Raw genomic sequence first — 24408 nt, 5'->3', positions numbered from 1 at the left:
ACAGCCGACCAAGGGAGGTGCGTTACACCTGTGCTGTGCACGAGCGCGGACCGGCCGCTTCTGCCTGCCTCGAACACCAATGGCAAATCCCGCGCGACGAGCCGTTTGCTTTATTGCAGCGGACCACACCGTTGCATGTCAAGGCTGAACCACGCTGAAGCGCGTTGCCTCGCACTCCGTGCGTGCCTTGGCACTCGCTAGCGCACACCGCTCCGCCCTTATACGCACACAGACCTCGAGAGGAATTTCGCTTCTGTGACCAAATGCGAAGCGCTCAACCCTGTGCACCCATGAACATGAAACGAAACCGGCACACGCACACACTCCATGTGCACACAGGCTCTCGCCCGTAAAAAACCGAGAGTATCTGCGCTGGTGCCAATGTCGATCATAGAGAGCCAGCATTGGGCACACCCGGCCTACGTATATGGCTAGCTAACAGGAAACAGCTATACCCAATCCTGCAATACTCTTGCTGGCTCCTGACATGCACGAAAGCCTGCCCGAAGCTGCATCCAAACGCTGCTGCATTTCCTCCCCCTTCTTCCTAGTATATCATACATCCCCTCTCTCTAGCCTACTAGCCGGCGGCGCTGTTGCATAGGCGCCCGCCGCGCGGCGCCGCAGCCGCCAACGGATCAAATTAAAGCGCGCGGACCTGACGCCCGGTCGCCGGCTTCACCACCGGCCGCCGTCAGGACGGGGCTGGCCGCGCGGCGACTGCGGGTCCCAGGCGCCCGGGCCCTGCGGGTACCGGCCTCCGCCGGCGCCGCCCGGGTACTGCCGCTGCCGCGGCGGCTGAGCCTCAGGCACCTTGGCTCCGGGTCTGCTCCAGGCGTGGCGGCCGGGCGTGACCGCAGCGAGGTAGTCGCCGCTGCCGTCGCCGCGCGGCCGGGCGCCGTAGGGCCCCCCGCCTGCCCGCTGCTGCATGTACTGCTGCTGCTGGTAGCGCTGCCGCAGCACCGCCTGCTGCTCCCGGTACTGCTGCTGCCGCCGCCGCTCCGCCTCAGCCTCGTCCTCGCCGTCACCCGCCCAGTAGTCGCCCGCACGCCCGCGCCGCCGCTGCCCCGCCTCCGCCTCATCCTCCTCGTCATCGTCATCCCCATCACTACCTCCCACTGCCCCCAGCTCCGACCCCAGCTCTTGCCCGGCGGCCTGCGCCTGCGCCCACCGCTCCTGCCGGATCCGCTCCTCGATTGTGGCCCGGCTCTGCGCATCGCGCCGCACCAGCTCCGCCCGCTGCTCCTGCCGCCGCTGGCTCAGCTCCCGCACCAGCCGCGCCGTCTCCTCCTGCTCATACTCGCGCGTGGCCGCCTCCTCCACCTCGGCCGCCGCCTCAGCAGACATGAGGCGGCCCTCCGCGGCGGCGGCGGCGCGGGCGCGCGCCAGCCGCTCTCGCAGCCGCTGGAGCCGCTCGAACATCCAGTTGCGGAAGCCGCTGTGTGTCCTGTTTTGGACGACGGCAAGGAGGACAAGAGAGAGTGGAGTCAGAGGTGTCCTGTTGGCACGATGCACCACCGTGTGGCATTGGTGTTCGGTCATCCAGACACTCGTCGCCCCGAGCCCCCAAAAACCCGTCGAGGGAAGCGCCAGGCGGCGGCGGATGCCGTGAGGGCCTGAGGACCGGCCCTGTCTTGGGCGTGCATGTCCTCCTATTCTTGCTCCCGCCAGCCCTACCATGTGATCTCCATCTTCCCCAAGCACCATCCACCACCCTCCCTTTCTGTCCCAGGATGCCGCTAGCGACCGCCCTCTCCTCCTGCCTCACCGTTTGAAGCTGTTGTTGCTGGTCTTGATGATGTCGCGCAGGGTGCAGCCGCCGCCACCGCCCGTCAGCAGCAGGTACTCCAGACGCAGCAGCACCTGCGCAAAAATGCGCACATGGAAGGAAGGCGCGCTTTAGACGTGTGCAAGTAGGCGAAAGCTAGTCTTTTGCAAACACAGATGTATCTACCGTGTGTATCGCGGAGGCACCCTGGCCGCCTACGTGCCTTTTGCCCGCCCCACCTCATCTCCCTCCTTGGCCCCATGCACACACACAGCAACGCGACACGAGCGCAACCTTTCATCCGCACACACCGCCCTCCGCTCCCCTCCCCTCCCCTCCCAGCCCCGCCGCCGCCGCGCCCACCTGCACGCGGTCTCGCAGGAACGCCGCGAACTGGCTGGGCGACAGCACCGAGTGGTTGGCCGCCCAGGATGGCCGCGCCGAGCACAGCCGCCGCAGCGCCTAAGGAGCAAAGGAGCAGGAGCAGCAGCAGGCAGCTGGGTCAGCAGCGCGACAGAGGGGGCGATCTGTACACCAGTAAGACCTCCGACTGGTGCGCATCAGCTCTGCCGCACAGCACTCAACACCGCCAAGCACCCATACACCGCGTCAGCTCATTCATTCGTGCTATGTGTGGCCCCAGCCCCAGCCCTCGGTCCTAGTCCCAGCCCCGCCACACCCGCAGTCGCAGTCGTATCCGCACATACACTCTAGTCGCAAACGCACACGCGCACACACGCACTCACCAGCGCCGCGCTCTCCACGCTTTCGGGGTGGAAGTTGAGGATGAGCGGGTACTTGTGCACCAGCGCCCGGACCTGGTTGGGACGAGCGGGGGGCGGGAGTGTGTGTGCGCGTGCGTGCGTGCATGTGTCAGCACGGACCGAGCGACCAGCTAGAGGCTCCAGCATATGCACGACTATCATCGGTCGCGCCTTCTCCAAGCCACAGCAGAAGCGGTCAGGCTAACGCGCTCAGAACAGGTCCAACCATTTTCATGACAGGTTGCAGTGCAGTACAGCGTTCTTTGGGTTGAAGCTTTGGATCTACTCCCCTATCCTTCTCCGCCCCCGAGCTCCCGCCCATCGCTTCCCACACATAGCTCCCAGCACCCAGCGCACACACCTGCGCCGCGTCAAAGCCGGTGGAGCGGTGCAGCGCCTCGTAGCGGCCTCGCAGTACGGCAGGCTCCAGCCGCAGCAGGTTGGGGTTTTTGCGCAGCAGGTCCAGCACGCCCGGCGGCGCCAGGCCCAGCAGCCGCCGCACAACCTCCATGCGCGGCACGATGGACGCCGCCGGCACCGTCACCACCCAGGGCCGCCGCCGGATCAGGTACATCGCCATCTGTGCGCGTGGTGGTGATGGTGGTGATGATGGTGGTGAGTAGGTGTGAGCGGATTGGCAAGGGCGGTTACAGAAAAAGATGTGCTGTGGTCCTGTGGCAGTGCTGACAGCTGTGGCCATGGCCGACGCAGAGTGCGGCCGTGCGCGCGGCTCCACACACTCGGCCCTGGCAGCCCTCCTTGAGTCGCCGGGTGTTACCACACGGACTTTGTACCAGGGCTATGCGCTGTCAGGGCTGAGCTGCAACGGAGCTGCACCCGAGCTGAACCCTACTCGAGCTGAAAGACACCCGAGTTCCAGGGCACTCTTGACTGTCGATACTGGCGTGCCACGCTGTCCCAGCGTTGACCCCAGGCCCAGCCCCACACGATTCACTTGCGCAGCCTTTGTCCCATACCCCGCCTTCCCTCCCCTTTCCCTTCCCTCCCCTCCCCTCATCTCTCACCTCGCGCCCCAGCACGTCGCTCAGCCCCTCCACCGACTCCGTAACCAGTGGCAGCGCCGCCGCCGGGCCGCCCGGCACCGACCGCCGCAGGAAGCGCAGCAGCCGCGCCGGCAGCCGCGGCGCATGCAGCACACACTGAAACAGCGCTTCCAGCTTGGCGGCCGCCTCGTCGCCAGGCGTGACGGCGGAGGCCGCAGCGCGGCGGGTGTAGGGGTAGTCGGGCCAGGACTGAGGCGGCGGCGGCGGTTTGAGCCGCGGCCGCGGCGGCGGCCCTCGCCGCGCCTGTTGCTGTTGTTGCTGTGGCTGCAGCTGGGACTGGTTTGGCTCGAGCTGTCGTGTCCGCTGCAAAGCGGATTGAGAACCCGATCCGTCAACGTCCTCGGCGTCTATTGCTTCTGCTTCTGCTGGCGGCTGGTCCTGCTGCGCCGAGCCCAGCGCTTCAGGAGGTGTGGTGGGCGCTGTGGTGGAGCGAGGCCGCCCCCGTCCGCGTCGTACCACAGTTGCCGCTGCTACAGCCGCCTCTGCCCCGTTTGATCCGCCACCCACGCCAGCCGCAGCATCCGCTACTGCGTCTGTGGATGATAACGAGGCGGCGGCGGCGGCGGCAGAGCCTGCGCGGCGCCCTGTGGCACCTTTCCTCCGCTGCCGCGTGGTGGCTTCGGCCGGCGCGGAGGTGGATGCCTCCGGCTGTGGCGCGTCGCTGTCGGCTGGCAGCGGCCGCGGCGCGTCCTCTGGAGTCCACCCACCATTGACTGCTGCCGCCTGCGAGGCAGCGGCGTGGGCTGATCCGAGCGATCCCGCCTCAGCGGATCGGGACGACGCCGCTGCTGTTGCAGCCCCGCCTGCTACCGACACGGTGTGCTGCTGCTGCTGCTGCTGGTGCGCCAGAGCGGGTTCGGCGGTGTGGCTGGGGCTGACGCCGTTGACCGAATCGTCGGGTGGTGCTAGCGAGGTGGAGGCGGACGCTGCGCTGGGCACGCGCACGTCGAGGGTGTGGGCGAGCTCCTGCGGGTCCGTGTGCTCCCAGCTCAAGAAGGGCTCTGCCTGGTCCCTGTGACCGGTCGCGGTCGCAGATCCAGGCAAATCTATAACATGAGTGGGTCTACTGGCGCCATTATAGCTATTTACCAGGCCTTGCGCTGTTAGAAGCGCGGTGCCCGCAAGCGTGGACGCATTGCTCTCCACCGCGGACGGGCTGTTCGCTCCTGCCGCGCTGCGTGGCGTCCAGCAGCCACCATCTAATAAACGAGACGATGTCGCATGCCGTAATGGGCAGCTGTAGGGTCCTGCGCTGGCGCTGCTCGCGGCTGGAAAAGACCGCTTTGGCCCGGAGGCGCAAGGAGTCGCGCAGATGATGCCGCCGCTGCTGCTTCCGTGCAGCAGCGGCCGCCCAGAAGCAAACATAGGTCCTCTTCAGCCGCGCACGAAGTTGGCCCCTAACGTTGATATGGAGCCGCTGCGAGCATTTCCGAGTGACGCAAGGAGCTAGATTCAGGGTGTGGGACGGTGAGAACCAGGCAATAAGATCCTAATAACGTTGCGAGAACTGGGCGAGAGAGCGACAAGAGCGAGGATCAGGAAATGGGGAGACCCGTACACTTCGCTGCCAGGGGGTCATTTGCAGAAACTAAAACAAGCAGCAATATACACATACCTTGAGCAGACAGCAGAAGCAGTCAGAACCTCAAGGCACGGTGCTAAGGCCGAGTTCCATTTGGAGCCCAAGCTCCCTAGATTTTCTGATTGGGTTAGCTTATATGAGATGCAAGCTAAATATCTCTTGCGTTAGTTTCCCTCGCAAGGGGAAACCGGGTTCGCTTTCAACCTATGCATCAGACTCATTGCAGAACTGCTGCACATTCCCTCCAGACAAGTGCAAGCTTTGAAAACCAGTCGTATTTTTACTAGTCCGTATAACCTCCTTCGAAAAGCCCTTGAACCGGATTAAGTACAAGAGGGGTTTGACAGTTACGTGCCAGGCATTGGCGGTTGTGTGCAAATTACATTTGGGCTTAGTGTTGGATGGAAGACGTGGCAATGGACGAGGCGGAACGATGGCGCGACTTGGACTTGCTGCTAACACGGCCAGGAAGGCTGGTGGGCCCCGGATTTGAGCCGTGTCCTGAGCTCAGAGAGTTTCTCCAAAGCCCTGATTGCCGGGTGCTGTGCGTGGGCGCGGGTGGACTGGGATGCGAGATCCTAAAGGACCTTGCGCTCTCGGGCGTGGTGCACATCGACGTCATTGACATGGACACAATTGACGTGTCGAACCTGAACCGCCAATTCCTATTCCGGTGAGCGGCCTCGGGCGCCCGAGCCCTCAGGGCCCCGGGACGGGGGGGTCCCAGCACTCGCGCGGCCACATCACACTCAGTCGTGTGCTCCCGCCACCGGCACGAGAGCGGAGCGCAACAGCCGTATCCTGGGGACTGAACTCCAGCTTTTGGCGATGGCCTGGGGCCAGGCAGGGCAAAAGGCTGCTATCATCGCCTGTCATGCATCCCATCTCCGCGTGTTTGCAACACCCACTCCAGTAAGCGCGCTGACGCCTGTCTTACCGGACACCCGCCATGCCCACACCACGCGCCTCCTTACCGCCACTCCCCACCCATCGCCATCCGCCCCCTCCACACACACACGCACACGCGCACACACGCACGCACTCGCAGCATGAAGGACGTGGGGCAGCCCAAGGCCACGGTGGCGGCTGAGCGCATCAACGCGCGTGTGCCGGGCGTCAAGGTGACGCCGCACTTTGGCCGCATCGAGGACCAGCCGGCGGACTGGTACCGCGCCTTCAGCCTCATCGTGCTGGGGCTGGACTCGCTGGAGGTGGGGGGAGGGAGGCGGGGGAGGAGGGGGGGGGGGAGGGAGGAGGAGAGGGAGGAGGGAGGAGGAGAGGGAGGAGGGGGAGGAGGAGGAGAGGGAGGAGGGGCAGGTGGGGGGAGGCGCGGGCGGTGGAGGGGGCGGAGGCGGGGAAGGAGGGGCAGGAGGGGGAGGAGGGCGGGGAGGCGGGGCCCAGTGGAGGAGGGGGAGGCAGGGGCAGGGGGGCGGTGGAGGAGGGGGCCATGGAGGAGGGAAGGTGGGGCAGGGGGGCGGTGGAGGAGGGCTGATTGGGATGCAGGAGGGGGTGAGGGGTGGGGATTGAGGGGCGGAGATTGGGATGGGTTACAGGTGAGGGGCTGGCTGGGCTGACAAGTTGGGAAAGGACACACTCGCACACCTTTTTCCCGCTTGCAACGCCGCTCCAGGCCCGGCGCTACATGAACTCAGTGGTGTGCGGCTTCCTAGGTGCGTGGGCTGTGGCGCGGCGTCAGGGATAGGCGCAGGAGGGGGGCCGCATCCGGGGTGGGGCAGGATAGGCGCAGGACGGGGCGCGGGGTGCGGTGCAACGGGAGGGAGCGCCCGGGGCTTGGATGTGGGGCCAGTCCTGGGGTTGGGGACTGGGGCCACCTTAGCCACGTGCCCTAACCACCCTAACTACCCCAACCAACTTATACCAACTATCATCTGACATCACACAGAGTACGACGAGGAGGGGCAGCCGGACCTGGCCACGGTCAAGCCCATGGTGGACGGCGGCACGGAGGGTTTCAAGGGGCACGCGCGTGTCATCCTGCCGGGCCACACGCCCTGCTTCGAGTGCACGCTGTGGCTGTTCCCACCGCAGACCAAGTTCCCGCTGTGCACTCTGGCGGAGACGCCGCGGTGAGCCGGAGGGGCAGATGGGCTGGGGTAGTTTATACCAAAACCCAAAGCAAGCGAACCGAGTGAACCCAAACCCGCCAGGCCCAACCAGAGCGCGGAGGTGGTGTGGCCTTGACCTGTGGCTCTGGAGGGCGGAGGGGTGGGTCGTGGAGAGGGGGCGGCAGGGAAGGTACTTGTTAAGAGAGTGGCAAGAAAGCATGTGTACATTTCCGTGCCTGACCTGTACCGGATATGTCACATGACTCAGCGTATGTGTGTGTGTGTGTGTGTGTGTGTGTGTGTGTGTGTGTGTGTGTGTATGTGTGTGTGTGTATGCGTTCTCGCCGCAGCTCGCCAGCGCACTGCATCGAGTACGCGCACCTCATCCTGTGGGGTCAGGTGAGGCCACACGGCGCGAGGGGCACTGCACAGCGGCAGGCGGGCAGAGGGGGAGAGGGTGCAGGGCGGGACTTGGGAGGGCAGGCGGGGGGGGGGGCAGGTAGGCAGCACAGGCCACTGCGTGATGGCCGGTCGTCGCGGGTGCGGGCGTGTCACCTGCCTCGCTCCCTCCACACCACCTGCGTCGCCACCAACGGCCTCGCCACCAACCCCCGCTCCAACTGCCTCCCCCCCTGCAGGTCCGGCAGGGTGAGGAGTTCGACACGGACAACGAGGAGCACATGAAGTGGGTGTACGACAAGGCGGCGGAGCGGGCCAAGCAGTACGGCATCCCGGTGCGTGGCTGCCCGTGTCCGTATGTCGTACGCCGTATGTCGTGCCGTGGGCCTCCCATGTCATGGCTGGAGGCGTGTTGCTGCCCCTGCCGTCCTCGCGTAGCGCTGTCGTCCGTGCGACCTGCCGACGTTTTCGGTCCTCCTCTGTCGCCTGCCCCTCCTGCACACACTCTCCTACCGCACCTCCGCAACAGGCCACCACACACCTTCGCACGCATACACGCAGCACTTACACACACCTCTTTACGCTCGTCCTGTCGTCCCCGGTTCCTCGCGCTCCCACCACGCAGGGCGTGACCTTCCAGCTGACTCAGGGTGTGGTCAAGAACATCATCCCCGCCATCGCCTCCACCAACGCCATCATCTCGGCGCAGTGTGTGCTGGAGGCGCTCAAGACACTCACCTGCTTCTCCACCGGCCTAGACAACTACATGATGTGAGTGAGAGGAGCGGGGTGAGGTTTTGGGGGGAAGGGTTGTAGATACCAGCCCAAACTAAAGCGAACACCATGCAATAAGAGCGCGTAGGACAGGGTGGCCTATGCTTTGACACCCCGAGTGGCACTCGACATTAGTTTCCATCCCGGGGGCTGTTTATACAGTGCCATTGTTGCCGATTAACGGGAGTGGAGGGATGCGGAGCGGAGAGGGGAGCGGGACGAGAAGGGTGGAAGAAGGAATGGGGAAAGGGGCGTGTAGGAGGTGGAAAGCGGGCGCACCTGGGGGAGCAGTGGGGGTGGTAGTCCGGGCCGTCAACACTCCCCACGTCCCCATGTCAACTGCCTACTGCCTAGCCGACCTCCTCTCCTGGACCCCAATGCCCTGCCCAGGTCTTCCTTGGCCTTCCATACCCCTGATCCCCCCCTGTGCACCCTCTCTCCCTACGCTCCTCCCCCTGGCTGCGCCTTCACTTGTCAAACAATCATGAATGTGATCCCCCCTACACACACAGGTACGTGGGTAGCACGGGCCTGTACACGCACACGGCCAAGTACGAGAAGGACCCCAGCTGTCCCGTGTGCAGCGCCGGGGTGCCGCTGGAGGTGGACCCGGACGCAACGCTGCAGCAGGTGGGGGCGTGTCGCCCTGCTGTGCAGAGGGCGCGGCGTGTGCGGAGGGTCGGCTTGCGTGTAGGGTGCTGTGGAGGGCGCTGTGGTGCGGCGCGGGGCAGCGCTGGGGGCGGCCGTGACGGTCTTCTGGCATGCTTTGCCGACGTTGGGTTAAGGGTCGAGTACGCGCAAACCGTCCTACATCCACTGCTCTTCACCACCATCATTGCCGCTTCCTCCGCTCTGCTCGTTCCCCCTTGTGCCCGCCGCCGCCCCCTGATCCGCCCCATCACCCCCACCTCGACCGACTTCTTGGATAATCATGAATGTAACCCCACCACCCTACCTCACACAGTTTATCGACCAGCTCCTGGCGGATCCGGCGCTGGGCAAGCTGCTGGCGGCGCCGTCGGTGTCGTACGGCAGTACGGACCTGTACGGCAGGGGGGTGTTCGAGGCCGACACACGGCCTAACCTGGCACGGCGGCTGACGGAGCTGCTGGGGGGGCCGGAGGCGGCGGAGGGCGCGGTGCTCACGGTGAATGACAAGAAGCTGCGGGGGCCGCTGCGAGTGAGGCTCCGGCTGGGCAGTGACATGAGCGGGTAGCAGGGGAGCTTTGGAGAGAGGGAAAGGAAGGGGAAGGGGTGGAGGGAAGGGGGGGGGGGGTGGCGGGCTGTTGCGGGGTATGGTTGGCGGCGTGGGTTCGGAGGCGTGGCTGTGGATCGGCCGTGGGTTAGCGGGGCACTGTGCAGGTGTCCATGCAGCAAGTCGATGCGCGGAGGCCCGGCGTCAGAAAGGACAAGGGTGAGGTTGAAGAGCACCGCGGGCAGAGGGAGGTTGTGACGTGCGTGTTTCCGGATTTCCTAGACTGTCAACTGAGGGCTGCTCGTCGGCCGATGCAACGCGGTATGAGCTTTTGCGTCGCTTTGGTGTGCTCCTGAAGAGTCTGCGGGGTGGCTAGGGCTTATGTGCCCGAGCCCAGCGGAAACGGGGGTGGGGAGAGGGGTCACTTGAGCGACCGCGACAATGACGTAGTTCCCGGACCCCGGCACGCAAGTATTCCCTCGGCTCTACGCCAGGACTGTGAGCGGTGCGTCCAGTCTATTCATAAGCTTCCAGGCATGCGGAGACACTTGAGGGACTGTGAGGGCCGCCGACCCAAGCCGCCGACCCACGGGGCTCCTTCCCCCGCCCAATGCGGGAAGCCGGCGGGCCTGCTAGTTAAAAGCCGCCCTGCAACTCTCCCTGCGCTCAGTAGCACACACTACGCTCTCTTACGCCATCAGATCAAACTGCACACGCTTTCTCTGTAGCTCTCGCTGCCGACTTCCGCAACCAGCTGGCGCTCACAGCGGCAGCACCCTCAGCTTAGCGATCACAAGCCGCCCCCCAACGACAATGGCCGTCGACATGATTTCGCGGCCCATCTACGACCGCAAGTACAGTCCGCTGCGCCGCCTGAGCTGGGCCTGGCGCTCGCTGGCGACCTACGCCTCCTTCATCACCTGGTGAGCGCAGGCGCGGGCCGGACGGGGCTGCGCGCAAGTGCAAGTTCGTTGGATGGCGTTGGGATTCGGGTTTGAGAGGTGCAGGGCTGCTCTGTTTCGGGCTTCGTTGCGGAAGCTGTGCGGGCTTTGTGTGCGTTGGGAGCGTTTGCTCGTGAAGGCGTTGGCGCGCCGCAACGCTCCGGCCCAAGCGGCTTGCTGCATTCGCTGCTGCTGCTGCTGCTGCTGCTGCTGCTGCTACTGCTGCCGTAAGACCCGTGGGACTGTTATGTTCCCGAGCAGCAGCTGCCACACTCTCGGACACCTGCTTGACTGCTTCTGCCACCCTGCCGGTCGCAAACGCCCACAGGCTGTTCTCGACACCGTGGCTCGCGGTGCGCCAGCTGGCGCCCAACAACTTCCAGGTACGTGTTTGCGCGACCGGCGGGTGCACGCACACAGAGGGGAACGGCGTGTGTGATGCGTGTGGCATGTTTGCGGCTCCCACTACCCTCTCCTCCTTGCCTGTCTGTGCTTCTTCTCGCCCGGTCGCTCACGTGGCCCTTCATTCTCCCGAACGCCGCCCACCCCCGCGCGCGCCCACCTCCCACCCACGCCCCTCCCGCCCACCCCCCAGGACACCCTGTCCGAGATGGAGCGCTCCTTCCTGGACTTTGTGACGCCCTTCGCCAACTTCGCCCAGGACACCTCCTACAAGGCCTTCAGCATCGCCGACTCCACCGTGAGTGGCAGGCTGCTCGGGAAGGAAGTAGAGGTGGGAGGTGGACGGGAGAGGAAAGGTTTGGCTGCATTGCACTGCTGGCCGCGTCATGAACGAAACTGTGGGCTGGCTGGAAAGGATTGATTGCATACGGTATGTGCGTGTGGTGTCTCAAGCTTGCTCTGACACCGGCTTCCTTGCCTCGCTCGCCATCTTCCCATCCCCATCCACCATCCCCGCCAGATCGACTGGACCATCAACACTGCGAGCCACATCTACCAGAACAACCTCAAGGGCTTCGAGCACACCTTTGACCACTTCCTCAACAACGTGGAGCACCGCGTGCGCATCCTCAAGGTGCGTGTGCGTTTGTGTATGCGTGCGCGTGTGCGTATGCGCGCGCGTTTCAGTTGGGGGCCTGACGGGTAGGCTCTCATGCCTGGGTACGCTCCCGTGTGTCAAACAGCACTGGCCAGGATTGTTGCAGATGGCGACGCGGCTAGCCCTGATTCCTAACCTGGCCTGGTTTTGTCGCCTCGCGCGAAGTCCTCAGGCGGCGGGACTCCCTCCGCAATCCAACCCATGCCCGCGCACACAGCCATGTCCGACTCCTCCCCCTCGCCCACCTGCCACCCCCCCGCTGCAGGACGACGGCTTGTCGGGCATCGGCAAGGCGCTGTCCTACGACGTGCACACGCCCCTGATCCAGAAGACTCCCCTGGCGCACACCACCCTCGGAGAGAAGCTGTCGTAAACTAGTCTGGGTGCAGAAGGGGCTGCCACAAGGATGGCAATAGGATGGAGGATTGGAGCGGGTACCTGCAGCTGCAGCTTCCTGTGTGTAAGGCAGGGCGCCTGAGGCTTACTGACAGGAGGTGACCGGCACAGCGTGCCGGGTGGCCTGGATGGTGATGGTGGTGGGTGTGATGGGTGTGGTGGCCTGGACACGGCACAGGCCCGGGACAATCATGTTGTGTGTTGAGTGCATCGAGATCTCCGCGGGATGCATAGGTGCCAGTGATGACAGCCTAGGCCGGTGTTGCTGTTGATGGTGGGCTTGGCGGTGCTGATGGCCATGGTGGCGGTGGTGGTGATGCAATGTAGAGCCGGCCGGACCCCGAACCAGACCCGGTGCTCTGGCGCAATGTGCCCGCTTGCGTGCCAGCGGTGGGCTGATGATTGGTGGTCCTGCATGGTGTGGGCGTGTGCTTGGCAGGCACAGTGGCAGATGCTGCAGGGCAGGGCAGCGGGCAGGTTGTGGGCGGCCATGAAGGCAGATGTTCACGCACGTGCACGCTTCCACTGTCGTAGATGAGCAGACGCCGCCTTACCTGTAGCTTCGTGTACGTGAGGCGATCCGACAACGCACGTCATCCTAATTCTGTCCCGAGCCATTTCCGACCCTCCCCCTTAGCTAGTCCTCTTTCGGGGTGTCCCTGCAGACCTACAGCATACCATCGGCCGGCACACGGCTGCTTGGTTGCGAGCTCCGGTCGCGGCTCAAACCTGTGACCAGCTGCGTTTTGGACTTCCTCGCCGTCTAAGCTCCCACAAAGTCCACATCTGCGAATGTGCTGTGGATTAGTGCGGAGGCGGTGGGGTGGGCGGGATCGATACCCTGCCTGCCTCCTGGGCCTGTCCATGCCCTCGCCCCAGCCTTGGCCCCAGCGTGTATGGTCGCGTGGCACTCCAGCAAAGTCCTTCCCCAAACTCGAAGTGAACACGCCCCCGCGTGCTAGAGCGGCAAAACACAGCAAGGAATAGGAGGATGCAGGGGCGCGCCATTGGTCTGGCAAAAGGCTTCCCAATCCCGCCACAATCCGTACTGCCTTGCAGCCGACCGCAGCAGTTTTGCCGCCATCATCTCGCATATGTCCATTTCCGCGTAACAAACGTTCATACATCGCAAAAGCCGCACAGCGAAGGGCCTCTGTTCGCGCCTCCGGTTGACCTTTCTCTTTAGCGCGTTAATACCGATGTGACTCGATGGAGTTACTGTGGCTGTAATAAATGGCAACCACCAAAGTAAAGAGATAGAGTGCCGCGTGCGCCAGCGTCATAGCGCGAGTTGCAACTCAGCTCGAGTCCTTGCTTTCTGAGCGCGCTTTCATACGTGGAGACAAATGTACTGGTATGACTATGCGTGGATTCTAGTCGTCGGCTGCCTGGCTGCTTTCTTTACGGTGAGCTCGTGAGGGGTCTAAAGTTTGCCGAGGAGATAGCAGGGTCACAGATATAACGAGACCATGCATACTATGAGCGACGAACCGGTGTTCTGAGTGTCGCCCTTCTCTCACATTCATGCGCGGCAAACCGGTCTGCTGACGCCAGGCCTTTGGAATTGGTGAGTGAAAAGACCGGGATGTAGCTTGTAAGCAGCCAGGGCTCTCTTCTTCGCCCAGTTTCGGCGCCGGCCCCGCCGGCTGGCTGAAGCTGCCACCGCCCTCGCCTTCGCCGCACCCTAGTCACACGCTGTCCTTGCTGGGCTTGGCGGCAGTCCCACGCTGACCACGTATGTGCGCACATGTCTACTTGACATCACAGGCGCCAACGATGTCGCCAACGCGTTTGGCAGTAGCGTGGCCGCGCGCACGCTCACGCTGCGGCAGGCCCTCCTCATTGCCTCAGTATGCGAGTTCAGCGGCAGTGTGTTGCTGGTGAGGAGGAGGCGGCGTGAGGAGATGGCGCATGGGGAGGGGGGCAGGGGCCGGTGCAGGCTTAGGGGCCCGGCTAGGTGCAGGGGCGGCAGGGGGAACGCCGGGGTGCGTCCTCGGGTCGCCCGCACACACACGACATGGCGTGATAGAGGGAGGGGAAGGGGTTTGGGTGCTACGTGCCCACGGCCCGGTCGCACAGGTTCGTACGCAGCCGGAGAGGATGATGGCGGCACGTGGCACGTGGCACGGCCGGTTTGGCCACCCTGCCGACACCGACTGAGCGCAAACCTCCCACGCACGCGCACAGGGCCGGGAGGTGACCCGCACGGTGGCGGGCGGCATCGCGCGGCTAACCGCCTTCGACCGCGCGCCGGAGCTGTACATGTGCGTGTCGGGGCGTGTGCGTGTGCGTGCGTGCGTGCGTGTATGTGTGTGTGTGTGTGTGGGCCGGCGTCGGGGTGTCAGTGACTCTAGGTCATGGCATGGGCACCGGTGTGGGAGCCGGTGTGATGGATCGTGTGGGGAGTGCGAACTCTGCGCGCTGGTTGCTGGTTGGCCCGCCGCGGCCGCGGCCCCTCCACCCGCTCCTCGGCCGCCGCCCCTGTCTTCCCGCCGTGCCCACTGCGCCGGTCCTGAGCCCGCCCCAACCCGCGCGCTCCTGCAGGTTCGGCATGCTGTGTGCTCTGACTGCCTCGGGCGTGTGGCTGCTACTGGCCACCTACCTCAGTGAGCGGCAGCAGCCTTGGGCCGGGGTAGGGGGGAGGGGGAGGTGGGAGGCGGGAGGGCAGCCGACCGATGTGAGCCGATGGGTTGGGGCCTTGAGGGGTGGGCATGGGGGGTCCGGGAGAAGGTGGGGGCGATGGGGAGTTGGGGCTGGGCGTCGTGCCATGCCGCGGCATGGCAGCTGCGTGAGGAGGGTACGGGCCAAGCTACGGTAACAGCAGGGCAAGAGTGGACGGGGGCGGGGGATTGGGCATGTGGTGCTTGGGGTGTTTGAAAACCTGCGCCGGTGCTGTTCTGGGTCCCGCTGTCAAGGTCAAACGGAGCCGCCCGCCTCTCCATTCGTGTTACTCGCAGGTCTGCCCGTGTCAACCACACACTCGACCAGTGAGTCCTCGCGTTCAGGGGGGCGCGCGAAGGGTTGAAATCCTTGCCTCGCCACTCGCAACGCTGCGCCTGGTCACCGCCGCCACCGCCTGGCCAGTCCGTCCCTCCTTCCCACCCCCTCCCCACCCCAACCCCTCTCAGCCCCTCCTCCTCGCTCTATTGCACTTGGTTCGGTTTAGTTTGGGCTGGTACTTACAACCCTCCCAACCCATCCTCCCCCTCCCCCTCCCCTTGCAGTTGGTGCCGTGATGGGCTTCGCACTGGTGTACGGCGGCCCCGGCGCCGTGGTGTGGCTGGACGAGCAGTCGTCCTTCCCCTACATGGGCGGCCTGGTGCCCATCATCCTGGCCTGGTTCACCAGCCCGCTGCTGAGCGGCCTGGCCACGGTGTGCATGTTCTCCAGCGTGCGGACAGGCATCCTGAGGCGCGAGAACAGCCTGATGATGGCGTTCTGGGTGAGCAAGGGGAGAGGGAGAGGGAGGGGGAGAGGGGATTAACGTTGAACTAATCCCGTAAGGAAACAGTCGCGCGGCAATGAGAACTGCAGCTGCAAAAGCGAGTCGTTGTACATCACTCAGGGAGAGGGGAGAGGGAGGGGGCAGATGGGAGGGGGGAGGGAGAGGGAGAGGCAAGCGAACGTAAAAGGTGTGGAAGTCTGTTGGGAGGGCGGGTTTTGGTGCAGGGGTCAGCCGCTCATGGGGGCTTGGCCGTCTATGCTAGCAGCTCTTTTGTTAGTCATGCACCCGCTCTCGCCCTGTCTCCCTCCAAACTTCATGTCCGCCTGCCCGCCCGCCTCTTCCCCCGCAGTCTCTGCCGCTGCTGGTGTTGGGTACGGTGTTCATCAACGCCTTCCTGGTGCTCTACAACGTGAGGGCCGGGAGGGGAGGGAGGAGGGGGAGGTAGAGGGAGGCAGGCAGGCAGGCAAGCAGGCAGGCAGGCAGGCAGGCAGGCAGGCAGGCAGGCAGGCAGGCAGGCAGGCAGGCAGGCAGGCAGGCAGGCAGGCAGGCAGGCAGGCAGGCGGGCAGGCAGGCAGGCAGGGAAGTGTGTGTGTGGGGTTGGTCAGTTCCAAGCCACTCCAACCGAGATGGGCACCGTATGTGTGTTTTGCCACTGGGAGCATTTGTGGTGTACTTGTGGTCTAACCGCTTCCGTCTTTCATGCCCAGCTATCCCCCTCCCCACCCACTATACTACTGTTCCTGGCTACGCCTTCACTTCCGAAATAATCATGAATGCAACCCACCCTCCCACCCCCCAGGGCGCCAACGAGTCCCGGCTGCACTGGCCCGCCTCCCGGGCGGCCTGGGTGTCTGCCTGCATCGCCGGCGGCGCCTGCCTGCTGACGGTGCTGGTGGCCATGCCGCTGGTGCGCCGCCGCGTGCTGCTGCGCCAGGCGCTGGTGAGGGACCTGGCGCTGAGGCGGCGGCAGCAGCTGGCATACTACGTCACTCGCGGGGTGAGGCGGCCAGGGAGGCGAGAGAGGCGAGGGAGGGGGTTCTATGCATGATTAATTTAGAGATGATGTTGACAGGTTGTTGCGGCATATCAGTCTTTGGCGTTACTGTTGGGGGAGGGACGGAGTTTGATGGTGAGGCGCGCGATAAAGTTGAAAGGCACATTGGGGAGAGGGCTCCACGCATGGTGTTAGGAGAGCACAAATGGATAATTGATACCGTGCGTGCAAAAGTTCGCGCAAGCAAGCAGTGCGCCGCGATCGGTATTGCTTGTATGGGTGTACGTGATTGTGCTGAACTGCGTGCCACTGCCGCCTGTACTTGCGCCCCCCGCCCCCGCCCCCTCGACTTAATCAGTCATGCATGGAACCCGCCTGTGTGCAGAGCAATGCCGGCAAGGACACGCCGGCGCCCACGCCCGCGCCCGGACGCAGCCTGGGCCCGTACGGCAGCGACAGCGGCCCCGTGCCCAGCGCCCAGCACGCCGGCAGATCCAGATCCAGCACGGCCGGCGCCCTGGGAGGAACACGAGGGGCCACAGGCGGCGGCGGCGGCCACGGTAGTGGGTTGGTGGATGGCGGCGCCGACTCGCCGGCACAAGGGTTTGCGAGGCACGCCGACCTGGGGCCGACGGCGGCTGCGATGGGAATGGGGGCCGCAGGCGCGGCGTTCCCGCTGGCTGCGGGCATGGACCCAGGCTTGCTGCTGCCAGTGCCGGCGCCGTCGGGCCACCAGCAACATTCAAGCCAGCCTCCCTCTGGAGGAGGTGCAGGAGGAGGTTTGGGAGGAGGCGTGCCGCCGCCGATGGAGCGGCAGACGTCGGGCGGCCTGCGGCGCAGTGACACGTCCTCAGCCTATGCTGCGGCGCCCCCGCCCCCGCAGCAGCAGCAGGCGGCAGGCGCTGGCGCGGCAGGCGATGCCGGCATGCAGGTGCGTGCCAGGACTGACACTGGGGCCGCTTTGCCACAGTCGCACGCGGCCGTGTTCTACCGCTGCGCTGTCCGTCCTTGCACCCCACTCCACCTGCGCCCCGATTGGCCCCCCCCGGCACATCCTGTACCATCAACCTTGCAACCCTCCGGCTCCACGCCCACGCAGGCCGGTACCGGCGACGGCCCGGCAATGATGTCTCCGCTGCTGTCGCCCTACCACCCCCAGCACCAACAAGCCCCGCCAATGCTGCCAGCGGCCACCGCCGCAGCCGCAGCCGGCAGTCGATACGACTCCACGAGATCGCTGCTGCCGGTGCGCGGTGGTGACGGCGTGGCGGCGGCGGCAGCGGGGCCGGGAACCGGCGGCGGCGGCGGCAGCGCTGCCTCGGAGCGGCTGGGACCGCAGGCGCTGCACCTGCCGCAGCAGCAGTCGCAGCCGTACGCACGGCTGACGCCCGACCTGGTGCGGGTGACCTCCACAGGCCGGACCTCCTCCACCGTCACCACCGCCACCACCACCCACAGCGGCGGCATCACGCCGCCCCAGTTCCAGCAGCCGTCGCAGCTGTCCTCGGCCCAGCACTCGTCCGCACACACGAAGCTCACGGCGGGGGGCAGCGGCGGGCCGCTCGGGCCTCAGGGGCAGCTGTCGCTGCAGCTGCAGGGCAGCACGCACGGTAGCAGCGGCCGCGACAACGGCGGCGACACCAGCAGCGCCGCCTCTGGCGGCGCCGCGGCCGGGGCCATCGGTGGCGGCGGTGGCGGCGGCTGCGGCGGCTCGGTTGAGATGGTGGCACAGCCTGCTGGCGCTGCTGCTGCTGGCGCTGCTGGCGTAGGGGGAGAGGGTCAGCAGCAGGTACAGGCGGCGGCGGCGGCGGCTGAGGCGGGCCGCGCTGTGCCGATTGCGGCAGACGAGGGCGCTGCTGGTGCAGGGGCTGGTGCGGGCACAGCTGGTGTGGCGGTTACCGCCGCGACTGGCGCCATCGGGGCAGAGGCGCAGGCGGGGCAGCTGCAGCAGCAGGCGCAACAGGCGTGGGCCGGCCCGCAGCAGCAGCAGCAGCAGCAGCAGCAGCAGCAGCAGCAGTGGCCCCAGCAAGCCCAATGGAGCCAGCCACAGCAGCAGCACCAGGCGTGGGGCAACCAGCAGCAGCAGTGGAGTGCCCAACAACAGCAGGCTTGGGGTGGGCAGCAGGAGCAGCAACCGCAGCAGCAGTGGAATAACCAGCAGCAGTGGCGGGGCCAGCAGCAGGCGTGGGGCAACCAGCCACAGCAGCAGCAGGCGTGGGGCAACCACCCACAGCAGCAGCAGCAGCAGCAGCAGCAGCCACAACAGTGGAGTCAGCAGCAGCAGTGGAACCAGCAGCAGCAGTGGGGCCAGCAACAATGGAACCAGCAGCAAAACCAATGGGCGGCCGGACAACCACAGCAGCAGATGCAGCAGCAACGCTGGATGCAGAGCCAGCAACCCCAGCTGCAGCAGCAACAGCGCAATTACGCGGCGACACAGCAGGCGCAGGCACAACCGCAGCAGCAGTGGGGCGGCCAGAACCCGTACTGGCAGCAGCAGCAACAGCCGCCGTTGCAGCAACAGCAATACGGCCAGCAGGGTAACCACTTGAGCCGAGCCGCATACCAGGCGCAACCGCAGCAGCCACAGCAGCAGCGGGGCTGGGGTCCCGGCGCACCCGCGGGCGGCGGCGCCGTCGCGTTCCGGCCGCCGCAGGCATCCGTGCAGCCACAGCAGCAGTGGGGCGGTGGCGGCATGGGTGTCGGCGGCATGCATATGCAGCGGCCGCAACCGCCACGCTTCGGAGGGGCTGGTGCTGGTGCCGGTGCAGGCGGTTTCTACAACCCGCAAGCCGGGTCGGCGGCGTACGGCGGTGGCGGCGGCGGCTTTGTGGCGCTGCCGGCGGGGCCGCAGCTGTCAGGCCGCTACGCCCACGGCGCCCCGGGCCCCATTGCGGAGGCCACGGCGCGGCGGCGGAGCATGGGCGACGGCGCGGGGCAGGAGGGGCCAGTAGAGGAGATTCAGTGGGTAGAGGCTGAGGGCACGGAGGGCAGGGGCCGAGGAGTGGGGGCGCAGGAGGAGATGGAGCCGCAGGCGGCGGCGGCGCACTCGCCGTTGCCGCCGCCGCCGCCGCCGCGGCCGCCCGGCCAGCAGCACAAGTCGCTGACGGCGGCAGTGCTGGGCGGTGCGGCGGTGGTGGCGGCGCGCGCGCTAGGCCGCCGGAGCGACCCGGCGGCGATGGCGTCGTTCCATTCCATGCAATACTCGAGACCCACAGCAGAGTCCTTTGAGCGGGAGACCGTCGTGGATGCTGCGGCAGGGAGCGGCGATGGCCACGGCGAGGGCTGGGGCGGCGGCCGCGGTGGCGGCGGTGCGGGCGGCGGTTGGGATGACAGCCACCACGACCACCCTTTGTCGTCCGCGCCGCACCCGCACGTATTTGATGACGCAGAGTACGACCAGCGCTCTGGTGAGCAGCTGGGTGTGTGTATGGGGGCAGGGGGTTGAGGGGGGAGACGGGTTGGGGCCTTGGGACCCGGGGACGGGATTAGGTGGCGGCGGCGCGGCCACACACACTTGCACGCTTCAGGACGCCTTCGACTAGGACTGCCGAGATGCCGAGATGTCTGAGCCGACTGCCGAGCAGCATTCCTCTCCCTCCCTTTACCATCTTCTTAGCTAATCGTGTATGAATGTAACCTCCCGGCGTCGCCACACAGACGACCACGTGCCGTTGGACCCGCTGCACGGCGGCAGCTCTGCCAATGCCGGCGGCGGGGTCATGCCCGCCCCGTCCATGGGCCGCGGCAGCGGTAGCGCAGGCGGCGGCGGCGGCGGCATGGGCTCACGCGCGTCACGGTCGTACGCGGCGGCGGCGGCGGCGGCGCAGTACGGCTTCCACATGCCGTTCAGCCACCACAGCCACAGCGCGGCGCAGCACGGGGCGGGCACGGACGGCGGCGGAGGCGGCGGTGGCGTGGAGGCGGGTGACGGCTCGGGGCAGGGGCTGCCGCCGGGCGCGGCCGCGGGCACGCACTGGCAGAAGACCTTTGATCAGCTCAAGGTGAGCTAGCTAGCGGCCGGTTTCGCTGTGCGGCGGTAGTTTTGGACTTATGTGGCGCCAGCTGTCGCGGCCGAGCTCCGTGGGACGTTTGACCACACCTGTACTACACACGCACTCTCATGTTTGTGCTTCCCTGCCGCACCTCTCCAACGCACCCCACCTGCCGCACCCCTCCACCACACCCTACCTGCCGCGCCCCTCCACCACACCCCACCTGCCGCGCCCCTCCCACCACTCCCCACCTGCCGCGCCCCTCCCAACACACCCCACCTGCTGCCCGCCAGGCTGTGGTGATGCGCGGCGCCAACGACGACGCCTTCCACGCGGAGGTGCTGGAGCACGACCAGGTGGCGGCGGGCATGCACGCGCGCGCCGAGGTGTTCGACCCCGCCACAGAGCACGCCTTCAAGTACCTGCAGGTCCGTGCGCGCGCGGCTGTGTGTGTGTGTGTGTGTGTGTGTGTGTGTGTGTGTGTGTGTGTGTGTGTGTACGTGCACAATTGTCCTTTGCGCATGGCGCCTGTGCTGGTGTGTTCTCACCGCTCGGCCCCGCCCATCATTCGCACGCCCTCGGTCCCTATGCCTTGTCCAACACGCGCGCCTTCTGTGCCCCCTTGCCTGCTGCGCTACCTGCCCCGGCACCCCCCACACACGCACGCACACGCAGGTGGTGACGGCTGTGTGCGACTCGTTCAGCCACGGCGCCAACGACGTGGCCAACAGTGTGGGACCGCTGGCGGCCATCTGGTACATCTACCGCTTCCACAGGGTGAGACGTGGGGCAGGGCGAGAGGGACATCGGACACAACACCGGTGGGCACAAGGGCGGGGGGCAGGCGGGTTTGCGTGCCATGTCATACTGGCCACTCCACGAGCACATACACGCCGTGGGCACGGCACTTGCCTCTCGTCGCCCTGGGCGCTCGGCCTTGCCCACCGCTGACGGTTTCGCACCCCCCCCCCCCCCGCCGCCACCCGCCCCCCCCCCTGCAGATCGACTACCAGGCCGACGTGCCCATTTGGATCCTGGCCCTTGGCGGCGCCGGCATAGTGGTCGGACTGGCCTGCTACGGTGAGGCAGGCAGGCTGGATCGCTGTTCGGGGGTGTGGGTTGTGCGAGTCTGAGCGTGCGGCGGCGGCGGCGGCGGCGGTTGTAGCCGTGGCCTTCTGCATGCGTGCCCGGGCTCTTCAGCAGGGGCTGGGCGGGTACACAGCGGGTGCGTGCATGGCGCCACGTCAGAACGACTTGGTGCCTCACGCGCGCACTCGCTCGTGCTGTCGCCTTTTATTTCCAATCACACATCTCACACACGCACTCATGCACTCATTCTCTTAACACCGGCCACAACTCACGCATGTAGGCTACAACATCATCCGCGCCATCGGCTTGCGGCTGTCCGTGATCACGCCCAGCCGCGGCTTCTGCATCGAGCTGTCCACCGCACTGGTGGTGGTGGTGGCAAGCAAGTTCGGACTGCCCATCTCAACCACGCACTGCCAGGTAAGGAGCAGGCAGGCAGGAGCGGGTGCGTGCGGGCAGGAGCGGCGCGTGTGCGGTGTTGGGGTGGTTGCCAAGGGGCGGCGTATGCGTGCAGGTTCTGGAGCGTTTGGATGACGTTAAGCAAGTGGCAGCTTTTGGTTGTGTGCAGCAGTGTCAACCCTCTGTTCCTAGCTAGCTCGTGAGCATGGGGCCGTTGTCGTCCGCACAACGCCCCGCCCCCCCGCTACTGTACCTGGCTACACCTTCACTTCATAAATAATCCAACCACTCACCAACCGCCAACGAACCGCTGTCCAACCTCTAACCACCCAGGTGGGCGCCACCGCCGCCATTGGTCTGATGGAGGGAAGCGCCGGCATCAACTGGAAGCTGTCCCTCCAGTTCGTTCTGGGCTGGCTGGTCACCATCCTGATCACGGGGCTGTTGAGTGCGGCGCTGTTCGCGGCGGGCGCCTACTCGCCCAGCATCACGCAGGAGAACGCCATCAGCAAATACGAGGACATGATCCGCAGCGTGGCGCAGGAGTGAGTGGGGCAAGTGTGTGTGTGTGTGTGTGTGTGTGTGTGGAGGGATTGGCGGTGGCGGGGGTGACACGAACTCAGCGCCAAGGCCCACGGTGCCTCACCTGCCCGCCCTACCTCCCCCACAGCCCCGCACACCACACATCCATAACGTCATGCACGTACCCATGCTACCTACCTCCCTGCCGCCCACCTCTCTCCCACCTCCCTCCCTCCCGCCCACCTCCCCCCTCCCTTTCCCCCCTAGGCTGGACCTGCTGCTCAACCGCACCAACACCGCCGCGCTGTCGGACCCGGCCACCTGGGGCAACTACAGCGAGGCCCTGGCCGCAGACATCGCACAGGAGCTGGCCAGCATGAAGGTGAGGGGGGGGATGGAAAGGGGGAGGAGGAGGAAGAGGGTGGGGTTGCAAGGATGTTCAGGAAAGCGGTACAGGATGCAGGGGGGGGGGCGGACAATACATACAGTACGCGCGCGCGCGCGCGTGTGTGTGTGTGTATGTGTATGTGTGTGTGTGTGTATGTGTGTGTGTGTGTGTGTGTGTGCGTTTGCGTGTGCGTGCGTGTGTATGTGTGTGTATGTGTGTATGTGTATGTGTGTGTGTGTGCGTTTACGTGTGCGTGCGTGCGTGTGTGTGTGTGTATGTGTATGTGTGTGTGTATGTGTGTGTGTGTGTATGTGTGTGTGTATGTGTGTGTGTGTGTGTGTGTGTGTGTGTGTGTGTGTGTGTGTGTGTGTGTGTGTGTGTGTGCAACTGTAGGACCCAGTGGCAAAGCCACCTGCTTCTCACGAACTGCAACGCACGGACCGCCGCCGCACCCCGCGCTCTGTGTGTATATGTGTCTCTGCACGTGCAGGTCTGGATGCAGGAGGGCAACAGCACCAACACGCGGCCTGTACAGCACATGGATCCCGACGAGCTGACGGAGTACCTCAGCGACACCGTACAGACGTACGTCAACAACAGCCTGCCGTACATTGGCGGCATGGCGGCCAAGGGCATTGTACTGCCCCGCCCGCGGCGGCGGCGGTACGGGCGGTGATGCTCTGAGGGTCTGTTCGTATGGGTGACATGACACGTTGCCGTACTGGCGTACTCGGTGTGGCGGCATATACTTGACGTGTACACGGCATTGGGCTTGCAGTGAGTAGTATCCATGGTTTTCGGGTTGGTCTGCGCGTGCAAACGGGTACAGTCCTGAGACCTGCGAGGTGAAATAGGCTACTGCTGCATTAGCCCTCCAGGGGCTTAGATGACATATTCCACCAACGGTGGGAAAGGCTAGCAGATTGAGGAATATCAGTCGGGACCATGTTGTAGCACGAAAGCAGACTACTGATAAGCATGTGTTGATGAAGATGCGTGGGCACAAGCCTACGTGCCTGCGCAACCTGCCGTCAATTCGGGCGAAGCGCAGGGGTTAACGTTGAATGCGGAGCGCAGGGGGTGATTCTAATAAAACGACGCCGCAATGTGTAGCGTGGGCGCAGTCACACAAGTACGGGTATGTGACGGAGGAGAAAGGTTTATGCAAAAGGCGGTAGGGCTGATAAGGTTTGTGCATTTGGGGGGCGGGCTTGGGGGCGGGTGGGGCTGGACTCAGCAGCTCGTCGCAGCTATAGCCAGGGGACGCATGGTACCCCCCTTTGGTTGCACCTGTGGATGCATGCGCGCGCAGCAATGCCGGTGTGGTGCGGAGGCGTTGTCGAGACATGCAACTCTGGCAGCACAGCACGGCGGCAATGATCTTGCTTGGCAGCATGCATGGGGTTTGGCGGGTTTGCTTGCGGTGGTGGTGGCGGCGGTGCTGGGCTAGGAGCGGCCTTGAATGCCTCGATGCATTGGCAATGGCGTAATCAGCAATTGATGCACGCCAAAACACACACATAGAATTGCTCTGGTCTACCGTAATTTGATGCTAGTAAGAAAATAA

At 65.3% G+C, this 24408-nt stretch overlaps 4 protein-coding genes across 4 annotated transcripts; 3 read left to right on the top strand and 1 right to left on the bottom strand.

Annotated features, from left to right (window-relative positions):
• Positions 1 to 2: 2 nt before the first annotated feature.
• Positions 3 to 5304, bottom strand: CHLRE_12g491450v5 (uncharacterized protein). The gene is made up of 7 exons (XM_043067923.1): positions 5212 to 5304; positions 3558 to 5013; positions 2894 to 3112; positions 2515 to 2586; positions 2132 to 2230; positions 1769 to 1863; positions 3 to 1447 (listed from the first exon to the last, which is right to left on the bottom strand). Exons 2-7 carry the CDS (start codon positions 4959 to 4961, stop codon positions 679 to 681), a joined length of 2658 nt encoding a protein of 885 aa, XP_042918013.1. The 5' UTR covers positions 4962 to 5013; positions 5212 to 5304; the 3' UTR covers positions 3 to 678.
• A 110-nt stretch (positions 5305 to 5414) lies between these two features.
• Positions 5415 to 10260, top strand: CHLRE_12g491500v5 (uncharacterized protein). Its single transcript, XM_043067924.1, has 9 exons — positions 5415 to 5851; positions 6227 to 6389; positions 6809 to 6848; positions 7082 to 7265; positions 7595 to 7643; positions 7883 to 7978; positions 8269 to 8414; positions 8930 to 9047; positions 9382 to 10260. Exons 1-9 carry the CDS (start codon positions 5595 to 5597, stop codon positions 9631 to 9633), a joined length of 1305 nt encoding a protein of 434 aa, XP_042918012.1. The 5' UTR covers positions 5415 to 5594; the 3' UTR covers positions 9634 to 10260.
• Positions 10261 to 10314: 54 nt separating this feature from the next.
• CHLRE_12g491550v5 (uncharacterized protein) lies at positions 10315 to 12620 on the top strand. The gene is made up of 5 exons (XM_001690894.3): positions 10315 to 10535; positions 10882 to 10936; positions 11149 to 11253; positions 11476 to 11589; positions 11879 to 12620. The coding sequence occupies exons 1-5, from the start codon at positions 10426 to 10428 to the stop codon at positions 11984 to 11986; spliced, it is 492 nt and encodes a 163-aa protein (XP_001690946.1). The 5' UTR covers positions 10315 to 10425; the 3' UTR covers positions 11987 to 12620.
• Positions 12621 to 13124: 504 nt separating this feature from the next.
• On the top strand, positions 13125 to 24380 carry CHLRE_12g491600v5 (uncharacterized protein). The gene is made up of 19 exons (XM_043067925.1): positions 13125 to 13415; positions 13564 to 13576; positions 13777 to 13889; positions 14197 to 14273; positions 14554 to 14615; positions 14967 to 14996; positions 15234 to 15451; positions 15804 to 15863; positions 16254 to 16451; positions 16834 to 17379; positions 17548 to 19858; positions 20109 to 20452; positions 20737 to 20871; positions 21119 to 21220; positions 21445 to 21523; positions 21813 to 21952; positions 22265 to 22476; positions 22721 to 22835; positions 23332 to 24380. The coding sequence occupies exons 1-19, from the start codon at positions 13356 to 13358 to the stop codon at positions 23515 to 23517; spliced, it is 5001 nt and encodes a 1666-aa protein (XP_042918011.1). The 5' UTR covers positions 13125 to 13355; the 3' UTR covers positions 23518 to 24380.
• The last annotated feature ends 28 nt before the right edge of the window (positions 24381 to 24408 follow it).

The sequence above is a fragment of the Chlamydomonas reinhardtii genome, chromosome 12 (assembly GCF_000002595.2).
Source record: "Chlamydomonas reinhardtii strain CC-503 cw92 mt+ chromosome 12, whole genome shotgun sequence".
Taxonomy (NCBI): Eukaryota; Viridiplantae; Chlorophyta; class Chlorophyceae; order Chlamydomonadales; family Chlamydomonadaceae; genus Chlamydomonas; species Chlamydomonas reinhardtii.
This window is presented reverse-complemented; position numbering and strand designations above follow the sequence as displayed.